We start from the raw sequence: 21719 nt of genomic DNA on the forward strand, positions 1-21719 counted from the left end.
AGGGACTTTTATAAGTACCTTGTCACATTAAATGTTTGGACGTTAATTAGGAGTATTAAATATAGACTAATAACAAACTAATTTTATAAATAAAGGCTATTTTACTAGACAAATTATTTAAGCCTAATTAATCCATGATTAGAAAATGTTTACTGTAGCATCACATTCGTTAATCATGGACTAATTAGGCTTAATAGATTCGTCTCATGAAATAGTCCAAAGTATGGGGTGGGTTTTATTAATAATCTATATTTAATACTTCTAATTAGTATCTAAATATTTGATGTAATAGACTAAAAAAATCCTAGAGGATACAAACAGGGTTTAAATCAAGAAAGGGGTAGAGTGCAGAGACCGTCTCCTCAATGGGGATAGAGGTGTCGATCGATGCGGTGCTAGTAGAAGCGGTCGATGCTTAGCGCTTGGAAAAGCGGAGGAAGAGTCGATGACCTTGCCGAGGAGGAAGGTTATAACGTTGGAACGGTATACTATAGCATAGTATAGCATTTTCATTTAAAAGTACTCTCTCCTTGGGTATTTAATTTCAAAAGTTAAAAAATAAACAATGATAAAAAAAACTAAAATTCAACCCATCTTCTCGCTTCTGTTCTTATAAGCAAAATTTTGAATTTTTAACCATAAATATAAAGTTGAATTTGAGATTTTTCACATAAATTTATTTTTTAGTATTGGCTTTAGATCACTAAGAATAGATATATAAAAGTTTTATTAATAAATTATTTTTTCTTTACAAATATGTCCTTTGGATTTTTTTCATGAAAAAAAATCTAGCAATCACCCCATCAACTCGGAATTCATGGTCTAAAATTTAAGTTGTGGCTTATAACCATAAGTACAAACGAGAACATAAAGCTACAAAATAACATCATTTTTCACTCATCACAGACAGATAAGAAAACTAAAAAAGTTTATAATACTCTCTACTTTATTAAATCACAATACACTTATCTCTTGCCATTTATCTATTTCTAATGCATTTATTCATTGCTTTCATAAACTTCAAATACTCAAAAATAAATTTATCTATGACAACTAAAATGGGTCTTATTTTTAGGATGGAACTAGTAGCTGCTCCCTCCGTTTCGCAATGTAAGACTTTCTAGCACCTAAATTCATATTGATGCTAATGAATCTAGACATACATATAAATTATATGCATTCATCAATTTATAAGTTTAGACAGGGCTAGAAAGTCTTACAATATGAAATAGAGATGGTATATATTTAAGGGCACATATGTGTGATTTTACGAGGTACTCACTATGTTCTAAATTTTGAAGTTTTCTGATTTATTCCTTTGTATACAATATATATATATATATATGAATAGATTTATTAAGAATTTTGGCAAAGACTATAAAGGTGAAGAGAAGTAGTAGGAACATATAAAAATAATGTAGAAATAGGATCTTATTCCAGGTGGAATCCTATATGATGTTTCCAGAAATACACGAGTGTTTCTGTTCGTAGAAAGTAAATACAAGAAATTTTAAAGATGTTTTTTTAATGGTAACGATGCTACTAATGGCATGAACGATGTATAAAGATAATTTATATGGATAGGACCCATCATATATACAGTATTAGTTGTGATAAACTTCATAATACTTATGAATATAGTAGAAAATATCTCAAATGAGAAAAAGCACGTGAGAGTATTTATTCTTATGGATAGCCGATATGATTATAAACTACTTTAGCTATTATAATGATTGTCCTCACATTGTATAAAGACGGCCCATATGAGAATATTTATTGTATAATGATTATTTTTGTTATATACCCTAAGGGAGCTAAAAATATACATTGAACTTGTTAAAGAGAAACAAAAATATGAGGTATGAGCTCATGTTTATTTTCATACTAAATGGGTAGATTCATGGAAAATTTAAAATCTTACTCGTTATTCATTTGATCCATCGTTTGAAATTCATTTTAGGACTTTTTCATTGTAATTTATTTTTTAGTATTTGCTTTTAGATCACTAATAAAATATAAACGAAAGATTTATTCACTAATTATTTTTCGTTTGCAGATAGGTCGTTTGGATTTTTTTTAAAAGGTGAAAAGATGACGTCTTCTAAAATGATACTTACTAGGTTGCCATGGCAATTGGAATTCAGTTTGAAAGTAACCATTTTCCTTTTTTTAGAGGAATAAACCATTGATACTTTTATAATAAAATAAGTAATATAAACGGGCTCTAAAAATAGTCACGCCATATTTATGCTTCTGTGGAGGAGAGATTAATGAAGATAGAAGAAAAGCCGGTTATAGATTTACAGCTAGCTACTGTATAAGCTCCAAGACACCAAATGTATGAGATATGGACTATATGTAACTATTATACAAATTAACTATATATATTAACTATTAATTTGTACTCGTATAAAAGAGAGTAGCACCAACTCTCTTTTATTTTTTAAAATTAAAAATAACTAAAATATATATATAACCATTTTTATTAACTCTACTTTTTATAACATATAATAATATTTTTTTAATACAATCTTGTTATAACACCTGGACTATATGTAGTAACATGAAAAAAATTTAGAGCCAATGGTTATCTATTTTATTGGCGTTGCTGGTACTGGCAGTCCATGCCATACCGCTCACCGTAGGAGTGGCGAACCCCTCCGTGTCACCGCTTATGTAGCAATCCATGCCATACCGCTCTTTGGAATGGCTCCAACAAGCTTATGTTCTGACCCACGAATCCATGTCGGTTTTTTCACGAGATATCTCATTTAGAGAAAAATAACTTATAAGTAAGGCTTTGATATACATGTTTTTAACTATTTAAATAAAAGAATAAAAAATAGACTATGATTGAAAAATCTCAAAACTTACTTCAAATTTAAGTTTAAAAATTTAATTTTGGTTTATAAGAATAGCCACCGGCCAGAACTAAAATACTGAGATGGGTTATCTTACTCCGGACCACGTATCATCCACTTGACGGCGTATCTAGTTGAACACAAGGTGATTTTTTTAAAAAAATAATCTCATAATTTGTTAGAATAATATATGCACAACACAAACTAAAATAAGAAAAACTTCTCCAAAACCTTAGGTTTTCCTGTAAGGTTCGTATTAAAGTCTATAATTTTTCACTGTGCGTTTATTTTCCTAACAATATGTTTTTTCTTACAAAAGGGGGTAAAATGTTATTTCCTTGCAAGAAAACCGTTGCAACTGTATCCACGTGGCAAACGTACAGTACCATCATCATAGGTGTATGTTACCCACTGAGGTCATATTAAATAGCTATATATTTTATAGGCCACATCAGCAAAATTGCTAACTTAGCAGGGTCATTAGATAAATGAGAGGATTTTATAAGATGAGAGAAGAGTTTCGTTCCAAAAAATATAAAACTAATCAAACTCGTGTATAGTTTATAGTTGTAATAACAATACCATCAGAATATGAATTGAGACCGACGCTATTTACCGCTCTACCGTAGCTCGGTAGGGGTACACCGTGCACCGCCGCTGTTTTCGTTTTTTTTCTCGTGCGGTGGGGCCCACATGGGTAGGGGGGTGGGGGTGGTGGGGGCAGATCTTATCTGAATTTTAGCACTGTAGCAGCAAGCAGAAGCAGTAGTAACTACAGTGGCAGTAAAGTGCACTTTTTATGGAGACAGCGATGGCCCGGCGACGATGACAAAGCCTGCGGCTGCTGGGCCCACCCTCCCCTGTGGGCCCGGATTCTTCTCTCCCTCCCTCCCTGGGCCTTTGGCCCACCTTCTTTCTTTTTCTAGGGGTGAATCTTTTCTTTCCCTTATCGCCGGGTTTCGAGGTTATTGTCAATGCTACGAGCAAACCAAGCCGTTCTTACCTATGTGAGAGATTTCTTATATATATCATCCGGTACTCCAAGAGATCATTCATGATACATCATTCATTTTATTATATTTAAGGAGAGAACATCTTAATTTGGATGACATCTCTCCAATTTGGATGGTCATCTATTTTTATATGATGGAATGCATTATCTGCTGGAGTTTATTTTTCTCTTCGTATCATCTATTTTCAATATGAATGATGGGATGCATGAGTTGTTGGGTTTGCTCTAAGAGCACATACAAAGGGCTCTCATTATCGTCCTTGTCGCTGCATACTCGCTGACGTGAAAGAGAGAGACGATAGAAGAGAGAAATTAGTTGTTTTACATGGAGTCAGCAAAACATCAACTCTCAACGTATAAATAGGAATGGCAACGGGTCGGGTTTGAAACGGGTAGAGCAACTCGAAGGCTACGGATAAAATTTCCTACATGTACCCATGTCCGCCGGTAAAATTTGATACCCATACCGGTCAGGTATCGGGTACCCGTTGGGTTTACCATTTCATATATCAAAAGCATTTATTTTGACATGCGAGTATCTCGGAATTTTACCATGCAGTATAGTCAATCCTAAAGCAACATTTCTCCCTGACACACAGTTTAAGGTTGGACTCACCCATTTTCCCCTGAACTCATGGGATGCATATGGTGCTCTTTCCACTGTGAGCTCCATAGCTCCTCCCTAAAGTACTAAACTCATGTTGCACAACCCGTCTCAAGGGACGACCGATGACCATCCTCTTCCATCACAGTAACCCTAGATTTCTTTCCCATAAGCGCATGACGTTCACCATATTGAACTCCTCATTCCGTAAGGTACTCAAAGAAGTACAACAGAGAGTCATAGGAATTAGGAAATGCATGGTATTTTGGCATTGAGATGACCATCATCCTCGTCTCAGTATCTTTTCGCTTCTGCTTATACTTATAAACCAAAATTTAAATTTTTAACCTTAAATTTGGGTTGATTCGAAAGTTTTTTCACCGAAGTTTATTTTTCAACCTTGACTTATATATATATATATATAAAGGAAGAGTTGTAATTTTTTTATAACCACACCAACAAATATATATAGGATTTAGTCAATCCATTCAGTTAAATGTACATATCTAATGGTTCAAAATGATTTAAAATAGTTAAATCTTACAATCATACATATAGGACACGACCCCTAACCACGTTCTTCCCGACGCTGAGGCGAAACGAAAGCTATCCCTCCCACGCATGCCGCCCAGCGAAAGGAGTAAATGGCGCATGCCGCCCGTGTAAGCCGCCACCGCCGCTGCCGTCCGCGCCCGCGCCCGATCTCCCGGCCGGCCCAGTACCGCCGCCTATCCCCGACCGAGCGTCGACTGCCTCCTCCGACTGGCCGGCACCCTAACGCAGTCCGCCGCCGCCGCTCCCGGTCACCGCCCGCCACACTCCGACCGACCGGCGCCGGCGCCCCCTCCACCCCCGTCGGCCCGTCTCTTCTCCGCCACAGGCCGTCCCTACTTCGACGCCCACCACTGGTTGCACCCTACGTTGTGTCTGCCTCACCGCCGGTCGTGCCTACACTGACGGATGCCGCTTGCTCCAGCCTCAACACTGATGACCGCTGCTGGATGCCCTCCGCTCTTTGTCTGCCCTACCACCTGCCGCCCCTACGCTCCTGTCCCAACCTCGCCGCTAGCCCGATGTTCTCACCGCTAGCCTCACATTGGTGATTGGTTAGTCTACCCTTGCCCTGTCCCGTCTCGTGTGCCTTGTTGGTCCCAGCAATGTTGGCCGCTATTCATGTTGCCGACTGATACCCTCCTACCCATTGAAGGTAAAAATCAACTTCTCTTCTTTTCCCCATTTTATTGAATCTGTAATGTTATTAGGTTGAGTGTGATATAGATATATTGTGGTTCTGTGATGTGCCTGACGAGTTGTTGAGTGCTTATTGATTGGCTGCTGTGTGTAATTTGCATGCCATTAAGCTGCAAGATCATAGGTACACCATGAATTGAGGTGGAATTCTTAAACTGCATCCATCCATCCAGTCTGCACTTATTTCTGTCATTCAGAACATGGCCAGCTGTTCTTATTTCTTAGAATAACATTGATTATTTGTATAATTTCATATAGATTGACTGCAGGATTTCTTTTGTCCAGGTGATCTCATCAGCTAACGATGGTAGATACAATTATAATTTGAGTGCAGCTATGTATTTCTTCCAATGTGATGTGGTGCGCATGGATATATACGAAAGAGTGTTTGCCATTTAGGAGTTAGGACTCAGGTGTGTGCTACTGAAGAACTAGGTTGAAGTTCTAACGATGATTATTGTTTTGCATTCTATTAAATGTTTGCTGGTTGTTCCCCAGAACATGAGAGGCTTCTAGCGATTAAATTGACTGACATTTGATTTGTGAACTCTGTTTGTGCAAGTGATTCTTAATCTCTGATTCAATGTGATGACTGCAGCCCACCTTTTTTTTAATAACTTAGAAATTCATTTTCATTCATTATCTTTTAGAAAAAGTTATGTTGAGTATATTTATGTATCAGTTCTAGAACTCCATTATGGTCAAATTTAAATGGTTTTTTTCCATATTCCATAGATTGAGTGTAGCCTCCTTCTATCTAAAGTACATTTTTCTATGTAGTTTTTTATTGAGATTATTGAAATTATGGCCTACTCTTAAGCTTGATCAATATAAAAGTTTCTTATGCTAGGTAAAAACACAAAATTATGAAAACTTTCTGAATCAAAAGTGAATCTTAATTTGTGCTCCTGAAAGTTCCTTTTGTCTTTCGAGCTGTAGGATGGTTGTGCCGATGCCGACGCCGTTATCCACAACCGATATTGTCACCCTCTTGACAAACAGTGTACCTCAACTGCCACCAGCGCCAGATCGAGCAGTCAAGCACCCCCTGTGCCATCTCCAGTAATGGACAACGAGCTGGCGAGGCACCTAATCTAGCAGGCCATCACCTTTATGCAGGTTCCTGGCCTCCTGCTCCTGCAGTTGCCCTTACTATCCAATAGATGACGATATGTTTTTTCCCCTTTGGCTGAAAATTGATCAATGTTAGCTGATCGATGAGACCTTAATCACCAAGGTGTGCCTCATAAATCCATAGTTTTAATTTATTTTATTTTGTTCATCCACTACATTGAGGGAAAAGTTTGCTCTTATAAAAGAAAATTTGATCATTCTACATCTTTGACATCACTAAGTTTGTTAATTAATCATTGATATAGTTCAACCAAATGGTGATATGCAAAAAGTTCCTTTCGTGGCTGCAGAACTAATGATCTCAACAGGTATGCCAGTCCTCTCCTATAAATTTCCCCATGCTTTAGAAATCAATGAAAACTGAACAGAGGTACATGCAGATTTGCAAACCAAGATAATGGACAATCCCTGGTTTTAGAGCATGGAATATATTTAACACCAATATTGCATTAGTGCTTGTTTTCACTATCTGAAAAATATGTCCTAATTATTGTCTTTCTAGGTCTAATTTGGCAATGCTCTCTTCTAAAAGTATGTTTAACTATTCTCTTGGTTTTGTTCGGCCATCGCATTTTACATTTATATGTAGGAGTGAGGGGATGGCTATCATTTTTCTGTTTGTTTATGCAATTATGCATGTATGCAACCATAATGGCTAGCCATTGAGGTGGCTTTAGTCGTAAAATGGCTAGGAAAAGATAACTGAAAGCAGGTAATGGCCCAATGCACTTGACAATTGAGCTTGCTTGTGTTGACAGCAATATATTCAAGCCACTGCATTACCATTTTCTCATTCTCTGGTATAAATGTCTAGCTGCTAAGTGCTAAGCATTTTAATTACTCTCATGGGTCAAGCATACACATCGAAATTGTGTCACCATGGGAAGAATCACCCTTTTACTATATTAGTCCATCCATTAGTGAGCTAATAAAGAACAAAAATATTTAATTATGCTATTGCCATACAATTTGCAGGAAGAGAAGCTCCTTCAATGCAACCAATGATTTTTCAGAAGAGCCAATAATCATTCTCTAAAATTTTCTTTCATCCACAAATATTTAATTATGCTATGTGTGCATTCTGGTCAATTTCATTTGCATAGAGAGATTGGAGAATGGCTAGGTATAAAATTTATGGATATATAATTGACAAAGGTCATTATGTCCTTCACTTGCAAAGATACATTATAAATAAATCATAGTATGCTTACTTCTCTTTGATGCACATTTACTTACTACTATGCGTGCTGTGAACCTTTCCATCAGCAAAAAGTGCAGGTCAGAAAGCTAGCTAACTGCTACCCATGTATTCAAATTAACAACTAAAACTGCTAGAGACAGTAGCATGAAGTATTTACCGTAGTTGAACATTCTATTCTCTTCATTCTCAGGGGTGAAAATTTTGGTGCTTATTATCTTTGTTCGGCTGATGAGAACATTCCTGTATAAGATGCATACAAATTTGTACTTAAAAGTAACTGCTACATACCTATAGTGAGAAATTTTTCACTTTACACTCTTATGACAATACAGAGTTTTACCCTGATCTATGCTTTAAATAGTAAAACAGAAGGTAATTTCACAAGGGCATCATTTCCATTGATTTGATATCGCAACGACAGCTAGGATAATGGATGAAGATAACTTTCAGGATAGCATCAACGGTCTCTGATAACGCAGCAGTGATTAGGACGAGAGATGTAGATGGTTGGGTTAATTTTTGAGTGATTCTGATTCATTCGAATAGTACTTCTCCGTTAACTAGACAAACCATCTTTTTTATGACAGAGAACAAATTAATTTTTTTTCTTTTGGGAGGAGAGAAAATTTACTTTAAAGGCCACTCTACTGGTTATGGACAACCATGTTGAAGCATATATGTTTGTCCTCACTAATTTCATACTCATAAAAGCAATTATTGTAGTGGTATCTAAATATAATGTCTGGCTTATATTCAACCTGCTATGTTCACTTTTAATATGCATCGAAGAAATAATGATCGTAAGCTTTTATATTTCTGATGTGAAATAAAAATAACGCTTTCTACTTTTAGTATTATTTTATATGAAACAAAATGAATTAACATAGCTTTGTCATGTGGTTTCTAGATATAACTAAAGACTTAATCAACATATATTGAAACGTGCTTTGCACGTGCATGAGTACTAGTGTGTGTGTATATATATATAAGTTTATTTATAAATTATTTTTTGTTTGCAAATATATTATATATGAAAAAGACAAACAATCATCCCATCATCTTCATCAAGTCCATAAAATATATGAGTAGTTTATTACGCAATCATGTGGCCCAAACCTCTATAAAATCTTTGCGTTCATTGTGTTATAGAGGGTTTGAGCTTCACTCACACCTTGGCCTAACCTTCTAAGAAGAACTAAGCACACTTGGGTCGCGTTCGTGTGTGGGGGAGTAAATTAACTTACCCTGGCACGAAAAACATAGGAATATATTAGTATATGATTAATTAATTAATAATTATTAAAAAATATAAAATAGATTAATATGATTTTTTAAAACAATTTCCCTATAAAATTTTTTTAAAAAAATACACCGTTTAGCAGTTTGGAAAGCGTGCGCGCGAAAAATAAAGATGATAAGTTAACTTGTTGGGGTTGAAGAACGCGACCTTGCTCGTTGTAAGAGTATGGTACTCCGACACTCATGATTTGAATTATTCTAGTGATTTTAGAGTCATTTCTATGCTTAGAGAGAATCTAATCAATTCAAAATTTAATAACCACTAAAATAAAATCTTTTAGCATTTCCTTGGTCACTGTTGAACAATGTAAAAATACTTTACATTTGAGAGTAGTACGTCTGCAATTAAAAAAAATCATGATGCTCATCAAGAGGAATTGTGCACGATTCAAAATGGAGTGATGGGCAGAAAAGGTCGGTCCGGTAGTGCACCTGCACCATCCTGGAAGCTTTTCCTTCTCTGGTACTACTACTACAGTAATGTCGCACGGATCTCCATGCCAATCTGACGGTAACAGCGGATATCCTCCTGACATCGTACGGCCCAATGCGCTTGACTAGAATGGTTTTATTTGTTTTTAAGTTTAATAACTGCTCGCCCCGTTTTCAAATATAAGTATTTCTATTATTTAAATTTTATATTAAAATATAAATATTTTTAGCATTATTTAAAATACTGCACATTCATCTTTTGACTTTTGTTTATACTTATAAGTTAAAAATTGAATTTTTAATCTTAAATTTGAAATTGACTTTGAGGTTCTTCATTGTAGTTTATGTTTTAGACTTGACGTTTAGATCATAACATGTATATAAAAGTTTTATTTATAAATTATTTTCTATTTATAAATATGTCTTTTACTTTTCACAAAAGCTAAAAGATGACCTGTCTTATCTATTACTTTCTATTTAAAATTCTTTATATTTTATCTCCACACTCCCCCTACACTTCTATCAGCTTTCACTAGTATATTTTTAATATTAGTCCCTACTAAACAGTATAGAATATATATATTTTGGAACACAGGTAGTCGTAGTAAGTATTATGCCATGTTTATCAAGCCTGTGATACACAGTACTTTAGATCATAACATGTACTAAGATACGATTATGTTATCTCTAATATACCTTAAAGAGGACTAATATTTAGTCACAAGAAAATACTAAGAAGTTCAATCAATCTTTTAAACTGCTAGTATTACACCAAGATTTATACTTTTATAGTTGAAAAAAAATGGCATCCTCTTCTCTTAGTTCTCCTACATGACCACTCCACACAGGGATAGATCGAGCATGCTAGTGCCACCCTCCTTCCCACCCCACCTCGACACCCCTTGGCTCGCTAGTGCCGGAAGCCACAAACAACACCGACATGCTCCACTCAACTAGCCGCATCCTCTCTACCCTCTCCTGCCCCAGAGCTGGGCAGCAGTGCGATTTTTCCCGTCTTGTTTCACCTTCTGCATTTCCATCCCTTCGGCTTCGATGGTCCAAGCTGTTGGTCTGTTTTCTTCCACCCTAATTATTCTCAATTTTTTCCTTAAATTTTGGGCGTATGATTTATAAACCACTAAACGGTGTATTTTTTTTTCTAAAAATGTTCTATATAAAAATTAATTATCACATCTTTATAAGTTTAACTTTATGGTAGCTAATTTCATCATCTATACCAGATATCCCAAAAATTATATAATCTTTAGCCATAAAAGAACACGACAGTAGTCACCATAGTCGATGAAGAGGTCTTGCCTCCCGGGAGTCTATTTCTCCCTTGGTTAGATCACATCTGATTATGCTATGTTTATCGTGCAATATGCTTTAACAATAATGACACATTTTTAATCGTTAAGCTTGGACGATTGTCATACAGAACACTTTATTAATATGATATGCTTTCTACTGCTTGTAAATCTGTGGACTGATCAGAATTGAACAACATCCTTAACCCAAGCCAGTCAATCCCTCCGACCTCCATACCCTTAATTGCAAAATATAAGCATGGATAAGATTTAAATTTTATACAACAATATAAATGTTTCTATACTAATTCCGATAATTCTCACTACATTAATGAAATTAACCACTGATGTCATGGTATTTATGGATCTAAAAAGATGTAGAAATGCTTATATTTTAAAACGAGAAGTTTGCCTGTACGATCAAATTCAAACTTTGAACAACAATATGCGCGTAACTGTCAGGATCAAGGCATATAAAATCATTGTTATATCTGCCACTAAAAATTCTTACATACTTTAAAAGATTTACCTTATTACATTTTGACTACATCTAACAGCTTTCTAACCAGACTCATGCGTGGTATATTCACAAGCTAGAGCTACCGAGCAACGTAAATGGATTCAGACTCGCATCTGCCGTAAATAAATCAATCGCAGGCGAGCATGTTAGTACGTAAGTATATACATCTTGCATGTGAAGATTTTTTTTTGCAACCATCTCTTTGCTCAGCGCCAATATTGGGCCCATCTATGGATGGTCTCAACCATCTGAGGGAACAAAGCACTGACACTTTCGTTGATAAGATCCTGGAAGAAATGTATAGCATCCTCATCATCCAGATCCAGCCGGAATTTCTCCTGAAGCTGCTCTCAACAGAAAGAAAAATATGGTCATTTTCCAATTTTAGATTGCTACATGTTCTTTGCAACAACTTGCGGGCTCAACTCATGGCAACGGATTAAGGTACCTTAAGGCCGGCATTTTCCTCGGAAGTGATGTCTGGAATATTTGATCTTCTCATCAAGTTGAACAGATTCAATATGAGGCTGCTGGACTTCCTTAAAATGTTGTATGCTTCACAACAGTATGATTTGAATCTCGTGTAGTATTGGCTGAAAACGAGCAATCGACTTTTAACAATGGAACAAATGGTGCAGATATCCCACCAAATAGTTACAAGGGTTTACCTTTCTGCACCACCCATGGCCTCAACCATTTCTTTGCATAGTTTCATTGGTGGTGGGAATGGCTTTGGATCTTTACCCAGAATGAAAGCGAAGTCAACATGGAAAAGGCGTCCATCATCTGTGAGAAGAAGATTATCGAGATGCCTAGAATGGGACGGAAAAAACATGTCATTCCTATTGTGAAACACTGTATCCTGGTTTGTAGCCAACATAAGTAACACGTCGAGTTCTTTACCTCTTCTTCCCAACCTATATTCTCTCTATTCCATGTGTGTGCTTCCCGGACAGCTAAACATTGGGTTTTTTTTGCAAAGTTTTCTATAGGAAAGTTGCTTTAAAAAATCATAGCAATCCATTTTTCAAGTATTTTATAGGTAATAATTAATTAATCATATGCTAATCCGCTGCTACGTTTTACATGCCGGTTCCCAACCCCAACTAAACAATGAGGGCAGAAAAAAAACTGTAATATCCAGGCCCTCTCTTGATGATCACAAGATAAATAAATGGCTAATATAATAGAACATTGTCAGCAAACAAAGAGCCCAAGTAGGATCTGCACAATCCTTAATAAAACAAGCACAGCTAATAATAATTTTCACAACTGATTAACAATTATATAAAAAATATGAACTGGGAAACACAAACAAGTTACTGAAAGGCACATTAAGTGGAATGGGATGCACAGCAATATATGATTGACAACTAAAGGCTACCCTAGAAGTACTCATAAGACAGGAATCAGAAGGCACTAAGAGTAGAGAGCTTTCGAAGTAAAAGAATACCAACCTATCTCCAACCCCCATTATGTATGTAATGACAGAGTAGCCAGCACAGCTTTTTATGAAAGTTTCCAAGCATTGAGCAGTTATACCAAAAGGACCATCTTCATCAGGATGAAATTTTTGCAGGTAACTTGTAATAGTCCGATGTTCTGATAGAATCTGAGAACAAACAATTACTCGATTCAATAAAAATAATCATGAAATAGAGCTACAATCTATATAATTTCATCCTAATGGAAAAAAATGCAACTTTTCTGGCAACTCAATAGTGGTTTTTATGATATTCAATTATGAATACCAAGCTACCTGTGCAAGTGAACTGGAAGGAATAAACTCAAGCATTCCTTCATCTTGTGCAGTTGCAAGAACTCGATATGGAGTAAGGTGCAAATCCATATTTTCTAATTTGAGCAGCCGGTCCATCAAGGAGACCATTTGAATAACCTATAAGGCACAAAAACATAATTAATCACAATATCACTCCCACGCAAGCATCTAGAGATGAGTTGGAGAGTTAACCAATACATATACATTATATTTATTGTTTCTGCTTTGCCATTTTAACTATTTGGTTAACTTCTCTTACACTTACATTATCCTAAACACCTACAACTCCCTTGCATTTTCTTTATCCCCTGTTACAGGAGGAAGTTTTGAGGTCGATTGGATTGCAAGTTGCAACTATCATTTCAGATGGCTAGCATAACACCATGAAACATAAACAGGATATGCATCCTGTGATGTGTTCTTTTGGGGATTGTAAACGCCATTTCAACATGACAAAGACCAACACATAATAGATCGGACAGTGCAGTAGAGCAACCAAATTACCAAATAATACTGTTTAAGCAACCAAATATCCAGCTCAAGCAGCTCTTATTAGAGCATAACATTGGCAGTTGAAGTACATAGATTTCAACAAATCAGAGATACTATAATGTAATCACCTGCTCAGAAAGCCAGACCACACTACCATTACATAAAGAGGGTGATATGTCAGCATACAGACTAAAACAAAAATAAAGCAATAAATATAAAGGCATATTGAACAGTTACCAGCTGATCTTGGCGGAGATCATCTCCCTTTTTATAAATTATCTTCGATGTTCCCCCATTTGTTGTCTTAAAAGCAAGGCGCAAAGGATGCAAGGCACTTTTAAATATAGATGATTCTTGAGGCAGAACCCCAGTAAGGAGAACAGTTGGTGCTAATGGCGAACGAATTGGCTGAAATGAATACAGCAAAACTCATCAGTTCAAGCAAACCAACACGAGTTAATCTGCATTGTGATACATTTATCTAGCATTGAACACAGGAGCACTAATGATAAAATAAGTTGCACCTCATCAAAGTTGGTCAGCTCACTGAAATTTCCTGATAATAACTGTCTTAATCTATCAATTTTCTTTTGTGCGCTACCACGAACTTGTTTTACATCCTTCATAATGGAACCTAACTGAGCCATGAGTTCAGTTTGCCGTGTTAAACTCTGCCAAAGTCGAAACCCATCTTCATCTCCATCATCCCTAGCAAACTGTTAAGCACATAAACATCCATAAATATAATTGCATGTTTACATATGGGATTTGGGAAGGGCAGAATCAAGATATGTGTCCCAAAAAAGGAAGAAAAACGCACTTTCATCATGCCATTTTCAAGCAAGTCATATGTGCTGTAATACCGTCTCGCATATGCAGGGTCACGCAGCTCAACGACCACATACCAGCGAAGAAAGCTAGCAATTTCAATGTTTGATACAGCTGAATGGATAAAAGGACCATAAATTTGTGTTAGTTTTCTATCTATTGTTTTAACAAAAACAAACATCCTGATAGACAGCATAAAGCCTTTAGAGTACACCAAGCACCAGATTTGTAACAACATAAAGAAAGTAATGAAATATCTGCCAAAGGAAAAGATTTAAGTATTTTACATATCTGAGAAAATTTTCACCCAGGAAAACAGGATAGAACTTATATTGTAACTAGATGAGACCCCGAGCGTTGCTGCGGGAAATTGTATAAGCATGAAGAAAATTGTATGAAGCAAAATCAATAATTTTTGTAAACATCTAGAATATGATAGACAAGAATAAACAGAAAAAATACAGATCATATCTAATGGTTGAGTTTCTTGATGGTGCTGCATCATGAATGGGCTTCCTTATAGGGGTAAATGTTTATTGGATTGTAACTATAGCGATATACATACTAATATTAAGCATTTTGGGTTGCACAGGGAGCTTAAGTTATTCAAAATTATGGTACAGTAATGAACAAGTGATCTCGTCTAGTTAGGCATGTTAAGTAGACATGTGTCAAAAGTGCATTTCAATTTTTGCAACATTAAATATTCTGTTGTTTCATCCAATTTCATTGTTAGCAAATGCAGGAGATATATTTATCATACCATTTTCACGTGAGCATGGATGCATTTCAACAAGAGAACATACCACGGTTTACAAGAAAGTGTGCTAGACAAGATTCATCTGATCTTTCAAACCGAAGAGCTTGCACTAACTGGAGTAAATAGCATTGTAATTCTTCATCATCAGCCCTTTCAAGTATGCTGACAGCATAAGCTCGTACCTTTCCACAAAAAATAATTATGTTACAGAAGAAAGTAGAAGGGTGTAGACATGATAAAGAGACCCTTCTAGAGTCAGAGTGCCATGTGCCAATGTCAACATCAACACGAAAACCATGCTAACACATGCACATCTAAAAATCAAGAAGCACATACAAAAAAAGGCAGCATAGATAGCTTACCTCTTCACTTTCAAAATCTGGTGAAAGAAGCTCTAATGCATCAGCCACATCAATTGTTTCCCACTTTCTAATCAATTCAAGAGCTTGTTTAGTTTCCTGCATGGCATTATCACATACTAATTGTAAGAACCTACTGAACCATGTAGAAATCAGATCAAGAAAATGTAGAATTGGCGTCTCAAAAGATAATGAGAAAAATCTTTCAACATAGAAATTGAAATGATACCGCGGCATCACAAAAGCTAGTTGCAACAAACATCTATGTATCATTTACTCTGGCCTTAACAACTTGTTTGTTTGGGCAAATTATTGTAGGGGATGGGAGAGTTGGGTTGTTAATTCCTTTGTCAGCTTGTTTGGGTGGGGCAAATTATTTAGAGGAAACGAGAACTTAGCGTGTGGAGGTTATGAAGTGTTCTGTTTGTTTGGTGGAAATGGGAGTTTCGGTGGCATGGGGACAGAGTTCGAGGGGGCTACCCCCCACCATTTTAATACATGGGGATTGGGGTAGGGATTACAATTTCATGTAGATATGGGCAAATCTTAGCCCTTCGTTATCACTTTAAAATGCTATTTTCATCAACTCCTTGTGGTTGCAGTCCTTTCCATACAATGGATCAAGAAATTTTAAAAAATGTCATGACTAATCCTGACATGAATCCCTGCTTCAAACTCCCAAATCTTCCAGCAGTTGTTGACAAACACACGTGTTAGTGTAGTTGGCATGGGAGTTTAGAACAAGATGGGATGGCAATGTGGAAATAATCCCAGCCATTCATCATGACTCGACGAAATATTGTCTCCACATTAATCACCATAACTTCTAATCTCATAAAGCAGACAAGGGATCAGACACGCCCCCCCCCCCCCAAAAAAAAAAACACACACACACACACACACATACACAAAAAAAGAACATGTCTCATCGACCATAAGCTTCCTCATTTGAACCCCCATTCCCTGTCTTTACTCTCAATTTTGCCAAACAGGTCATAATTTCAAATAAAAACAACCTAGAACTGGGTATTACTGATAGTTCCAACACGCTCAAAGAACACACAGGCAAGCAGAGAGATCATCCAGTCCACTAAAGGTAATGACAAATATAGCATTAAAATACAAACTAGTACTAAGATGTGCGGATGCTCTTACTAACTTGGATATCGCTCCAGTCCACTGCGCGAACAAACTTTGTAAGAGCTTTCTTCTCAGACATCAAAGAGAAACGGAATTTCCACACCAGTTGCTTCTCATCCACTTGTAAAGAGCGCGTAGGAGGAAACTTGAAAATTCTTTGAAGACACCTAGACAGAGGTACCAGGTTTAGGTAAAAAGAAATCCATGAACTCAATTCACTGCCAATCAGGACTGAAGTTTTATTCCATCCACTCCTAATTCAAGTGTCTGGTTTGAAAAGAGATTAGGTAACCACTGTAAAAATTACATGATGCCAATTCACCATCATGTTATAGAGATGAAGTAAAAGCATAAAAGAAAAGGTCAAAAACATCATAACGTGATAGGACAACAAGGAGGAAAGAATAAAACACAACTTGCACTTACTTTCGCTCGTTTGAGCTTGGTTTCAGATCTTTATCGATTATTCCACGAGTTAAGCTCCTAGCAAGCTTCAACTGCTTGTGCTCAGATGGATTGGTCCTTCCAAGTTCAGGGTCCCATACAGTAACAAGCTGATTTGACAATGATACAGGGGCTGGTGCATAGAAATTTGCTCCAGATTCCTGCATGCGGAAAATAAGTGTAAAACATCAATAGAAAAGATGAACATATTACATCGGTAAAGTTGCCAGAAGAACTAAACTATTTTCCAATAAATATTAAATGGCCCCACTTATAAAAAAAATGAGAGTCCACCATTATATATGACGAGTTACAACTTACAAGGAAAATCATGCTAAAATTCAAAATGGGCACACTTTACCCAACAGCAAAAGAAAAGGAGCAATCACAATAAAACATCATTAATTCACATAGCAGATTGCATTTAGTCAACCAAATGGCAAAAAAATATGCTTCAACACAGAAAGATATTAACTATGATGGTGTATTTCATAGACTATGTGATATGCACTCAACACAACTTCCAAAGTATATGGCATGCTACGTACAGAGAAAACCACTGCATGTACAGTATTATATATGTATTTTAAGAAAATTGAAAATATAACAGGAAAGTCATAACGAGAAACAAAGATGAACCACATCTGTACACTCAGTGGTGAAGAAAAGATAACCTGGAAGACAACTCTGTGTTCAAAACTGCAAAATTCAACAAGAAGGCTAGGGTACAAATTTTCCGTCCTTTCACACTTCTCCTTAGTTTTGTCCATGGCTTTGAAGAAAAGTCGGTCCAACCATTCTACATGTTGTATCTGTCCTCTCTCATACTTATTAACAAGCCTCTCCAAACGCTCTATCTCACCCCTCTCATTCTTAGGAACCTACAAATGTAGTAGGGAAAAATGAGTAAGTTCACTATAAGACAATAGATGTAGAGAAATCTAACAAATGCCATTGACAAACACTTAATTCACTTAATTCTAAGAAATACCATCGACGAGTGTGAGTTCTAAGAAATGCCATCGTACAAACGAATTTGTCTAAGAAATACCATCGCCGTTAAGGGTTCCGTCAACTTTTTCCGTTCAGTGCTATAGTATAAACAATGTTTTTAACTATGGAAATGGACGAAACCCTAACGGCGATGGTATTTCTTAGACAAATTCGTTTGTACGATGGTATTTCTTAGAACTCGCATTCATCAATAGTATTTCTTAGACTTAGACGTTTGTAAATGCATTTTTTAGATTTTCTCATAGATGTAAGTAATGGTTAGATGGAGAGATTAGTGAGAAGATACATATCATTGATTCTAGAGGGAATTAGAAGAAAATTGATCTCTTCATGCGACGTTACAACCTTGCCAGGAGTTGTGGTGGGGATTCTTCCATCTGCCACCTTTTGGGGCCATAGTCGCAGCTTCTGCCTTCCTGTTTTAAGCTGTTTTTTGTTGTTGAAAAGAAAAATGGTGGCTCCACCAACAATATGTCCATCCTCACCAGATGACATATCCCAAACCTACAATATTCCAGATGGAAGATAAGTGCAAGAAAAAACATGATCTTTATTCAATAAACAGGCAACGGCCTTGTGTGTGATTATATTAATATAAATGAAACGAACAAGCGCTTTACTACCCCAACAAGATAGATAATAAAGAAGCACATAGGGCTGAAGTGATCTCGAACCACCAATGGAACAGGTGCTTGTCACCACTCTTAAATCATGTAGGTGAAAAGGGTTTGAGCTCAACACTAACTATTGAACAGTTGTGGCAGGCAGCAGCACAGTAAGTTTGCTGGGCATAGCAAAACGGTACGATCGCTTCAACAGGGCTTCAAGTTTTTTACTCACAATCCATTGTCATATCTAAAGAACTTTGACCAAGATGAGTTAAGAAAACAACATGCTGCTTTCTAACAAAACGAAAAGACAGCATTTTGCAGCAATTAAAAGATGAACTTCATTAGAGATGATAAAAGAAAAACTCCATTTATGCCTAACCCTTGAACTAGTCAATCAGTAGAATGACTAGTTTGCAATTCACCGGGCATAACCAGTGACTGACCATCACAATAAAAAGTGTTAACTTCAAACCATCCCATGCACCAAACTACTCATTTCTAACATTGTGCCATTGGAACAAACCCCTCCCAACACGCCAATGAATTGCTAAAGGATATCACCTAAGTCGTTCCTAAAGACAGGATATTGGTTTTCTTAAAGCATGGTAGCAGGGGTGTTTGAAGACAAGGAAATATACCGTGAATGCAAGCTGCGAAAGTGAAGTGAGATCCCTGTATTTCGCAGTGAGTGTCATGACCTCGTTCCAGAAGTATGGTGGCCCTGAAGATTCGAGCCTATAGCATGTAAGCGTAACGCAGATTCGATGAGACACAGTCCTATTTCAAAGCATTCGATAACAGATTTTTTTTTCAACAAATAACAATACTAATACCTTGTACTCACGGGCAAGCCAAATGGTATCCCATCAATGTAGAGTTTGCACTCAACAAAGAGCTCCGGAACCTTCTTGTTGGCCATCAAGGCATCTGAGAAGCAAGAATTCCAGATAAGATCATCAAATGTATTCTTCTATCTAGATTTTTCCTCAGCTTTTGCAAGAGTGGTTCCCAAAGTACTAAGCAGTACATATTTTGCAAAAAAGTTTATATATAGAAGTTAATCATCTCATTTTTTAAAATAGATTTTCAACTTTGTAGTAGTTAATTTCATTGTTTATATCATTAAATATGTATCACAGAGGTCAAAAAATCTTTCATCTTCATCTTCATCCTCATCCAGCAAAAAGAACGCAGCCTCATGAGATATTAACTTGATACTACTAGTTAACAAGTGAGATTTGAAGGAGAGGGGGGAACGGAGAAGCAACCTTGAGGAGAAGGCGCGGTGGGCACGGGATAGTGGAGGAGGCGATCGACGCGGAAGGCGAGAGGGAGGCTAATGTCGCAGGAGAGGAAGAAGCGGAACTCGCCGTTCGCCATGGCGGGGGGCCTCCTGACGGATGGCAGCCGGAGAGCCGGAGCCGGAGAGATGCCACCGCCAACCCAAACCTGTGCCGACACGCCCCTCGCCTGATTAACCGAGGGCGGCTAGTTCCAGCAGCCGCCTGGACGCAGGAAGCTCGCCGCCGCCGCCGCCTAATTCACCGGTGCGACGCCCAGCAGCGGGATTCCTGGAGCCTGGCGCGGAGCTGCCGCCGCTAGCGACGTGCGTGCGCCTGAGGCTGGGAAGGTTTGCGGCGGCGCAGGGGAGGGAGGGGGGGTAAGCGTCAGGGCCGGCGATTGCGTGCGGGCGTCGCCGGCGGCGAGGAGGAGGAAGAGGGAGTTGGGGATCGCAAGTTTGCGGATGGATGGATGGATGGATGGGGGCAATGGGGGAACCGGGGAACGATCAAAGGTTGCGGTGCGGGCCCACCTGTCAGTCACACGTTCTATTGTCATGTACTCGTGCGGCATGTTTTTCAATATGCTAAATGGTACGTAAAAGATTTTACGTAGAAAAGTTAATTTAAAAAAGTGGTATGTTAATCTGTGGTTACGTTTTTACGGGCCGATTAACTAACGTGGCCGGATACAAAGCAAGCGACGTCGATCGATCGTCTTCCTTGTCCGCTCCCCGTCTCCCGCGTTTGCAAGCGATCTGTCTCGGAGGCGTTGCCTTTGGGCGAGATAGATAGCGTGTGGAACACTGGTAACTTGCTGAAGCTTTTTGTATTTTTAAGTTCCCAAATTTTTCTGGACGTGGATCACAATCGGCGTATATATTTGAACTATTAAACATAGTCTAATTACGGAAATAATTTCAGATTCCGTCTAAAAAGCACGAGACAATCTTTTGAGTCTAATTAATCCGTCATTAGCACATATTGGTTACTAAGCACTTAGGACTAATCATGTATTAATTAGGCTAAAAAAATTCGTCGCACGATTTCCCCCATAACTATGTAATTAGTTTTAACTTTTTATCAATATTTAATGCTTCACTTAGCTGTCCAAAGATTTGGTGCGATTTTTTTAGGAAATGATTTTGGAAACTAAACAGGGCATAAGATTAGACCCGTTTAGTTCTCAAAATTTTTTGAGAGGACGGTTACATCAGCGTGTACAGTCACATATTTGAAGTATTAAACGTAGTCTAATTACAAAATAAATTTTAGATTCCAATTGGAAACCGTGAGATAAATCTTTTAAGTCTAATTAATTTGTTGTTAGCACATGTTAGTTACTGTAGCACTTATGGCTAACCATGCATTAATCAGGTTTAAAAGATTC

General features: G+C 37.3%; 1 protein-coding gene across 1 annotated transcript; it reads right to left on the reverse strand.

The window, feature by feature from the left end:
• Positions 1-11494: 11494 nt before the first annotated feature.
• Positions 11495-20798, reverse strand: LOC102711258 (phosphatidylinositol 3-kinase, root isoform). Its single transcript, XM_006654046.3, has 17 exons — positions 20318-20798; positions 19883-19976; positions 19688-19784; positions 18784-18942; positions 18099-18305; positions 17407-17585; positions 17000-17147; positions 15844-15939; positions 15528-15663; positions 14714-14835; positions 14418-14609; positions 14131-14301; positions 13381-13518; positions 13079-13233; positions 12290-12433; positions 12070-12214; positions 11495-11965 (listed from the first exon to the last, which is right to left on the reverse strand). The coding sequence occupies exons 1-17, from the start codon at positions 20427-20429 to the stop codon at positions 11828-11830; spliced, it is 2433 nt and encodes an 810-aa protein (XP_006654109.2). The 5' UTR covers positions 20430-20798; the 3' UTR covers positions 11495-11827.
• Between the last annotated feature and the right edge of the window lie 921 nt (positions 20799-21719).

This window comes from Oryza brachyantha, chromosome 5, assembly GCF_000231095.2.
Source record: "Oryza brachyantha chromosome 5, ObraRS2, whole genome shotgun sequence".
NCBI classification, from domain to species: domain Eukaryota; kingdom Viridiplantae; phylum Streptophyta; class Magnoliopsida; order Poales; family Poaceae; genus Oryza; species Oryza brachyantha.

Excerpts from the sequence above, each read along its gene's own strand:
- LOC102711258 (XM_006654046.3), bottom strand. The coding sequence starts at position 20,429 with ATGGCGAACGGCGAGTTCCGCTTCTTCCTCTCCTGCGACATTAGCCTC. Across the intron at positions 14,836-15,527 it reads ACACTTTCTTGTAAACCGTG|CTGTATCAAACATTGAAATT; the intron begins GTATGTTCTCTT and ends TTATCCATTCAG. Across the intron at positions 13,519-14,130 it reads ATCTCCGCCAAGATCAGCTG|GTTATTCAAATGGTCTCCTT; the intron begins GTAACTGTTCAA and ends TGTGCCTTATAG.